The following is an 8,722-nucleotide window of genomic DNA, read 5'->3' on the forward strand; positions in this document are numbered from 1 at the left end:
TACTCAGCCTGTGTGTTCTGATCCAAACCGGGTCGTTGACTTTCTTATCAGTTATTCAGGTCGTTGAATGTATGGAACACCATCATTTTCAGTCCCTGCATGTTTATATTAGTATAGATACAGAGATAAAGATACATATGTATATAAATATATACATATGTTAATTATAAAACTAATTTCATCTCAGAAGAAGCTGAAGGTGCTTCACAATATTAAGTTAATAAAAACAGGCATGAAGAGGAGTTTATTCTAACAGCTCTTACCACAAAGGACACTCAGACACTCTGGACTACTGTAATTCTTTGTTATCAGGCTGCTCTTGTAAATCTCTTAAGCTTCTCCAGTTGATTCAGAACGCTGCAGCACGTGTATTAACAAGAACTAAGAAAAGGGATCATATTAGATTAGATTAGATTCAAACTTTATTGTCACTGCACACAGTACAAGTACTGAGGCAACGAAATGCAGTTTAACATCCAACCAGAGTGCAAAGTAGCAGAAAGTGCAGAGTGTGTGTATATGTGCAGTGTAATAAGTAAATAAATAGATATGAACAGTAAGAAATAGTTATGCAATATGAACAGTAAGAAATGGATATACAATAACAGGGCAAATGTTCAGTGGCTGGAGGAGGTGTGTGGCAGTCAAGCCAGGGTGGAGGGGGGAGTACAGTCACTGAGGGAGGTGGGGGTGGGGGTGGGGGGCAGAGTTCAGGGGGGGCAGAGTTCAGTAGAGTGACAGCCGCAGGGATGAAGCTGTTCCTGAACCTGCTGGTCCGGGAACGGAGCACCCTGTAGCGCCTCCCAGAGGGGAGGAGGGCAAACAGTCTGTGGCTGGGGTGAGAGCTGCACCATCCAGACATCTCTTGCTCTGGACGCCTCGATGGTGGGGAGTGAGGAACCGGTGATGCGTTGGGCAGTTTTCACCACCCTCTGCAGTGATTTACGGTCCGCGACAGAGCAGCTGCTGTACCGTACTGAGATGCAGTCTGTAAGGATGCTCTCTGTGGTACAGCGGTAGAAATTATCTAGAATCTGAGGAGACAGATGGGCCTTCTTCAGTCTCCTCAAGGAGAAGAGACGCTGGTGTGCTTTCTTTACCAGGGATGAGGTGTTGAGGGTCCAAGAGAGGTCCTCAGAAATGTGGACACCCAGGAACTTGAAGCTGGCGATACGCTCAACCTCCGTCCCGTTGATGTGGATGGGGATGTGTGTGCCAGTTTCCTTCCTGAAGTCCACAATTAGCTCTTTGGTCTTCTTGGTGTTGAGAGCCAGGTTGTTGTTGGCGCACCACACCGCCAGGTGCTGGACCTCCTCTCTGTAGGCCGACTCATCGTTGTCACTGATGAGGCCAATCACCGTTGTGTCGTCTGCAAACTTGACAATGGTATTAGAACCGTGTACAGGTGTGCAGTCGTAGGTGAAGAGGGAGTGGAGGAGAGAACTTAGCACACAGCCCTGTGGCACGCCGGTGTTCACCATGAGGGTTGAGGAGGTGTGGTTCTCTACCCTAACAGACTGGGGTCTGTTGGATAGGAAGTCCAGTATCCAGTTACAGAGGGAAGGGTTGATACCCAGGTGACTGAGTTTCGTGATTAGTTTGGAGGGGATGACAGTGTTGAAAGCTGAAGTCTATGAACAGCATCCTCACATAGCTGTGGTTATTGTCCAGGTGAGAAAGGGCGTTCTATGTGATGGTGGTTCTATGTGATGCTGGTTCTATGTGATGGTGGTTCTATGTGATGGTGGGTGTCCCTGCAGTATCTTACTACTCACATTACTTGAATCATCTCTGTCATATGAACTGAATGTATCGTTCCTCTTCTACGTTGTTCATTCTGTCCTCATGACGTCATCGTAGTCTGTCCATCAGGAGACGGATCCTCTGACGTTTCACTGAGGTTTCCTCCCTTTTTTCCCCATGAAGGGTTTCATTGTTTGGGGAGTTTTTCCTGTGCTGATGTGAGGGTTTCGGGACAGAGGATGTCGCGTGTACAGACAGCAAAGGTCATTTGTCATTTGTGATTTTGGGCTCTACTAAATAAAATTTAATTGACCTGAACTTGAGTGAGCAACCTTCATGAGAATAAACGACTCTTGGACCTCAGACCAGTGAACCCAGTTCACCCAGGTGGTGAATGAGGTGCACCACTACGTTCTGCCACAAGGAGGAACCAGGGGATCATGGTGGTGTCAGGTCCAGCGCTGCTCCTCGCCCTCCCTCCTCGGCTCCCACGTCCAGCAAGGGCGTAGGTTTGGTCTCAGCACTGGTAGGGACACTACCGTCTTCAAACGTCCTATATACAATAATGAAAAACAGGTAATATTCTCTTCATGAAATCCCAAATACAGTTATACCCAATAAATCAAAGTAGAAACAAAGTTATTTTTATAAAATTTATTGTGATGTGCTTTTTCTTTTTTCTTACCTCCATAGCAACCAGCATTGGTCCTTTTTAAATTGTGAACGCAACAACAAACTAGTCTTAGTTACTCAGAAGCAACACAAACTTAATGTAATCATCTGGCTTCTTTTGAACAGTTGAAGCAGCAGTATAGGAGGAGCCTCGGGGTAGCACAGATTTTGGGAGACATTTTGAGATTAAAAAAATAAAGAAAGTGCTGAGAACAGCATTGCTTAATATCACTACTTCTCAAAATGGTCACAAAGCACACTCAAGTGTGTGAAATCGGAGGTAACGTTTTATATTAAGGTCCTTGTAATAACCATTAATTAATAGGTAATAAGCATCTTGTAAGTCCTTACAAGATGCTTATTAACATTTATAAGCCTATAAAAGTGTCAATAATGGCATTATAATACAATTAATAGCAGGCTATAACACATTTATAAGCAAGCCTTATTAAGTCTAATAAGTATTTCATTACATGTTAATAACTGGTTAATGATTTTCACAACCTCCACATCGAAAACATGGTCAACGCTGATATAATGGGAAGGAAAAAAAAGCATAATACAAGTGTTTCAACTGTTTTATTCATTTCTGTGGACTACAAATGTAAAAAATAACTGTTTCAGGATCTGTAAAAATCGAGGCATATTATCAAAAACATTGAAATGAATAATGTTTTTTTCCTTCCCATTATATCAGCGTTATTTTAGATGTAGAGGTTGTAAAAATTATTAACCAGTAATTAACACGTAATAAATATATTTATTAGCCCTAGTAAGGCTTGTTCTCGCTTTAGATCCGGTAGCTGCAAAAAGCATAGTTAACTGTTAACAAGTGCATAGTTGACTTATAATAGATGAGCAATAAAGTATATTTTAATATCAATAAGCAAACAAAAAAAGAGTAATAAAGGAAGAGCAAAGATGCTTATAAATGTGTTATAGCCTGCTATTAATTCTATTATAATGCCATTATTAACACTTATGTAGGCTTATAAATGTTAATAAGCATCTTGTAAGGGATTACAAGGGCCTTATTACCTATTAATTAATGGTTATTACAAGGACCTTAATATAAAGCGTTACCAAATTGGATTGTGCTGCTTTAGAACACTTTTTACAGACAGTTTGCAACTATTATCATAGAAAATACTGGCATCTGTGCACCATTTAGATGACCAAACAAAAACAAATGTCTCTGCATTATATGTCCTGCCTACTTTGCAAATTAAGTATTGAAGTCGTCCTCACGTTACATTTTCTTTGCCATCCCCGTTTGCTTGTACTAGCTAATGTATTCGAGAGAGAGATAAGTTCCAAGTGGCTTTAGCACAATTAAGCTGAGCTATTCTAAGCAGTGCGACGCTATGACAGGAATGCAAACATATCACTCAATATATGGCTGCTTCACTTGAGGCATTATGTTCCGTCCGTCATTCAGTCAGGTCTATTCTAGGGACCCTAACATCTCAGGAACAATTTGGGAGATTTTATTCAAATTTGGAACAAAGGTCCTTACGGTTGAAATGTGGTGATCTACATTATTATGTACATTTACTATGTCCCTTTAGCTATGTACATTTACTATGTCCCTTTAGCTATGTACATATACTATGTCCCTTTAGCTATGTACATATACTATGTCCCTTTAGCTATGTACATTTACTATGTCCCTTTAGCTATGTACATATACTATGTCCCTTTAGCTATGTACATATACTATGTCCCTTTAGCTATGTACATATACTATGTCCCTTTAGCTATGTACATTTACTATGTCCCTTTAGCTATGTACATATACTATGTCCCTTTAGCTATGTACATATACTATGTCCCTTTAGCTATGTACATACACTATGTCCCTTTAGCTATGTACATTTACTATGTCCCTTTAGCTATGTACTTATACTATGTCCCTTTAGCTATGTACATATACTATGTCCCTTTAGCTATGTACTTATACTATGTCCCTTTAGCTATGTACATATACTATGTCCCTTTAGCTATGTACATACACTATGTCCCTTTAGCTATGTACATATACTATGTCCCTTTAGCTATGTACATATACTATGTCCCTTTAGCTATGTACATATACTATGTCCCTTTAGCTATGTACATATACTATGTCCCTTTAGCTATGTACATATACTATGTCCCTTTAGCTATGTACATTATTATGTCCCTTTAGCTATGTACATATACTATGTCCCTTTAGCTATGTACATATACTATGTCCCTTTAGCTATGTACATATACTATGTCCCTGTAGCTATGTACATTTACTATGTCCCTTCAGCTATGTACATATACTATGTCCCTTTAGCTATGTACATTTACTATGTCCCTTTAGCTATGTACATATACTATGTCCCTTCAGCTATGTACATATACTATGTCCCTTTAGCTATGTACATTTACTATGTCCCTTTAGCTATGTACATATACTATGTCCCTTCAGCTATGTACATATACTATAAGCCTTTAGCTATGTACATTTACTATTTAAAAGTGGCAATGTACTGTAAGTTTCAAAATCTCTATATTAAATATAAATAAATTCAGTGGAGTAAAAAGTACAACATTTTCATCTGCGATGTAGTAGCATTATAACTGGAACACATACCAACATGAACAGAGTGAAGGTAAATACTTTATTAGGAGCACAGAGGCTCAAATACAATGTCCTTCATAGAGATCAACGTACTTCTTATACGAATACACGTGTCATAAGGGAACTCATACACAGCTGTTCTGAGATAAAGTGACAGTTTAATTATATTCTGGGCGTAGAACACGTCTCATGTTCATATTCTTTTTCTTTGAAGCTCACGGTACCCATCGCACTTTAGACGTCTCATTTACGTGGTTATTTAACAACATATTCATACAGAAAATCAGAAACAAATCATGGAGAACCATTAAAGACACTACATTTTTGTCTTGTGTTTTTTTAACAGGTGTCCATTGAGACCCAATTTGGGCCTTGCTCCCACAGATAATTATATTAATATGGATAGAATATGCTACACTTAGCGATTTACACGGTTTAAATGGCGATGAGCTTCTTTAAAATGAATCCGGTGACCAGATTTAGGCCACAGGCTGGTCGTTCACTCTTGCTAACATATTAGCATGCAGCCAATGTTACGATACTTTATGCTAATACATTAGCATTGAGTTTGCTTTTGCCATGCATGTAGCATCACATCTACCACCAGTCAAGCTAACTCAAACTTAAGTATTAGTGCGCTGAGTTACTCCACAACAGTTATGATAAGTGTTACTATAGCCAAGGCTACTATAGCTCTAGTACGCTTAAGTGGGATCACAGCTTGATAATACTTGAAAAATGCAGACAAACATTGATCAAATTCCAAGAGCCTAACGCAACGTGGAAAATCTCATAGCAGTAATTTTAATGCTTATGTTGGTTCTTGATTGAACCTGAGTGTCTCAACAGTACCGTGTCCTTTCGGAAATATTTTGCGCATTAGCTTAGCGACGTTGTGGCTACAAGATATAGTGAACTAGCACTCCAAGCTAGTTAGCATGCTAACAAACTAGCTGGTTAGTTTGCCAACGGTGGAAAACTGTCAGGACTAGTATCATTCACATGGACACCAGCGGCTTTAGTAAAGTGAACTCTGATATGCTAGCTTGCTCTCATGTCTGTCTAAACAGTTTTGGTAGTTAGCCCATGAGCATCGTTTGAGCTTTAGCATCACGCGTGCTAACGTTTTAGCAGAGCTGCCAACTCTCAAGGTTTCGCCGTGTGACACGCGCTTTTGCATGTTTTCACACTCACTTTGGCCACACATCCAATATCCCCAATATCTCCCCGATGGTAGGTGGCGCCCCCTGTCGCCGTAGCGTAGCTTCTCCCCCCCACCCCGACAAATCTCAGCAGAAGCCTCCTAGTGTTCAGCACACACGACACAAACCTTTAAACAAGAAACCGGTAGCATGCAGACACAGGGTTATACCCATAAATATATATAAAGGCTAGATGTCTTACAGCGGAGTGTAGAACGTCCGCACACGGCGGCCATCTTGGGAGGGGGAGCTCGCTCACCCATAACATTGTGTTGTTGGTGGTACATGTACTTTAAATAACTATAATTTGCTCAATTGTCAACCGATTTTTAAACGGTTTGTTATTATCGGCTATAAACGTCCGATAAACTTGCATAATAATGAATAATGTTCTGTTTGGTATCATTTTCGTATGAAAAGCCATGGTTATAATTATTCATAAGTATGCAGTGTCATAAATACATCTCTGTACAGGGTGGGGATTTAAACATTTGTAAAGGGAAATCGAAATTTTAGAAAATAAGACAATTATTCATATTATGTATGCAGTGTCATAACTACATCAAAGCGTTTAAAAATCAGTTGAAAATTGAGCAAGTTATGGTTATTTAAAAAGAACACGTATCATAACACAATGTTATGAGTGAGCGAGCTGACTGTAGCAAGATGGCCGCCATGTGCAACGCAGACCAGACCTTTATATACGTCTATGGTTATGCCGGCAAACGCCATTACCCATCATGCAACAGTTTAATTACGTGAGTCATGTGAACGAAGAAACATGTGATAATTTACAAAGTTCCGAACAATTTTGAACAGGTCTGTCTGTCTGTCTGTCTCCCTGTCTGTCTCTCTTTATACCTGTCTCTGTCTCAGCCCCCCTCACAGCACCATGGTGGGGATGTGGTGGACCAGTGACGCCGGGTGAGGCATGGAGGAGAGCTGCGGCGGGTGAGGAGGAGGAGGAGAGCGAGCACCGTGCGCCCCGGGGGCCCCGGCCGGCGCCCCGGTGGGACGGTGGCGCGCGCTCTTCTGGTGCGCCCTCAGCCCGGCCAGCTGCGAGTAGGCCGACTGGCACACGTGGCACTTGTAGGGCCGCTCGCCGGTGTGCAGCCGCACGTGGTTCCGCAGCGTGGACGACTGGCTGAAGCGGCGGTTGCAGAAGCGGCACACGAAGGGCTTGTCCAGCGTGTGGATGCGCATGTGCGAGCGCAGGTTGCTGCGCGAGTTGAAGCCGCGGTGGCAGATGACGCAGCGCATGCGCCCCAGGCTGGACGAGGAGGAGGCGCAGGAGGAGGAGGAGGAGGAGGAGGAGGCGGAGGAGGAGGAGGAGGAGGAGGATCCTTCACAGGTGTGAAAGTCATCTGAGAGGAGGAAGACGGGGTGATTAATCCCTTTGATCCTGATAAAAGTTACTAAAAATAAAATGATAGGATTTGACAAAAACACGATATTCTAAAACAAACATAATAAACATAAAACAATCGTAACAGTCGTTCTAAAGTTTGATGGTCCTTTGAATATAGATGTGATCTTACAGTGATTTATTCTTCATACTGAATGAATTAACACAGAATGTCTCGTCTCCTTCGTGTGTATTTGACAAACATCGGCGATCAATATTCGCTCATCTTTACCCGTCTTGGTCTTCTTGCTCTGCTCCTCGTCTCCTCCTGGGATTCCAGGGATTCCCAGGAAGGTGTTGTGGGAGTTTCCGTACCAGACGAGCAGCTCCTGGTCCGGAGGGATCGTCTGAGGAGGAACCGACAAGGAGGCTCATCATGGGAGAACCGGCCGCTCCATAACAGAGGTCAATGACACTGACGTCTGTCGGACAGCAGGTGAAGATCAAAGAACATCTTCCTCGTTTCGCCTGAACGGCATGCTGGGATTTCTGTTTGACTTCAGAATACCGCTTCCATGGCAACGACCGGTACCATAGAGGAGCACTGTGAGGAGCACTGTGAGGAGGAGCACTATGAGGAGCACTATGAGGAGGAGCACTATGAGGAGCACTGTGAGGAGGAGCACTGTGAGGAGGAGCACTATGAGGAGCACTATGAGGAGCACTGTGAGGAGGAGCACTATGAGGAGCACTATGAGGAGCACTGTGAGGAGGAGCACTGTGAGGAGCACTGTGAGGAGCACTGTGAGGAGGAGCACTATGAGGAGCACTGTGAGGAGCACTGTGAGGAGCACTGTGAGGAGGAGCACTATGAGGAGCACTATGAGGAGGAGCACTGTGAGGAGGAGCACTATGAGGAGGAGCACTATGAGGAGCACTGTGAGGAGCACTATGAGGAGGAGCACTATGAGGAGCACTATGAGGAGCACTATGAGGAGCACTATGAGGAGGAGCACTATGAGGAGCACTATGAGGAGCACTGTGAGGAGGAGCACTATGAGGAGGAGCACTGTGAGGAGGAGCACTATGAGGAGGAGCACTGTGAGGAGACGCGGTGCGTTCACTGACCTCCACGGCCTTGTAGACGAT

General features: G+C 42.8%; 1 protein-coding gene across 1 annotated transcript in view; it reads right to left on the reverse strand.

The window, feature by feature from the left end:
* Window positions 1-5,045: 5,045 nt before the first annotated feature.
* prdm12b (PR domain containing 12b) overlaps window positions 5,046-8,722 on the reverse strand; it is a 5,960-nt gene continuing 2,283 nt past the window's right edge. The window contains exons 4-6 of the mRNA XM_078086476.1: window positions 8,702-8,722; window positions 7,866-7,980; window positions 5,046-7,592 (exon numbers count right to left, since the gene is read on the reverse strand). The exon at window positions 8,702-8,722 is cut by the window's right edge and continues 135 nt beyond it. Of these exons, the coding sequence (XP_077942602.1) occupies window positions 7,111-7,592; window positions 7,866-7,980; window positions 8,702-8,722 (618 nt within the window). The 3' untranslated portion in view covers window positions 5,046-7,110. The remainder of the gene's footprint in view (window positions 7,593-7,865; window positions 7,981-8,701) is intronic.

This window comes from Gasterosteus aculeatus, chromosome 13 (assembly GCF_964276395.1).
Source record: "Gasterosteus aculeatus chromosome 13, fGasAcu3.hap1.1, whole genome shotgun sequence".
Classification (NCBI taxonomy): domain Eukaryota; kingdom Metazoa; phylum Chordata; class Actinopteri; order Perciformes; family Gasterosteidae; genus Gasterosteus; species Gasterosteus aculeatus.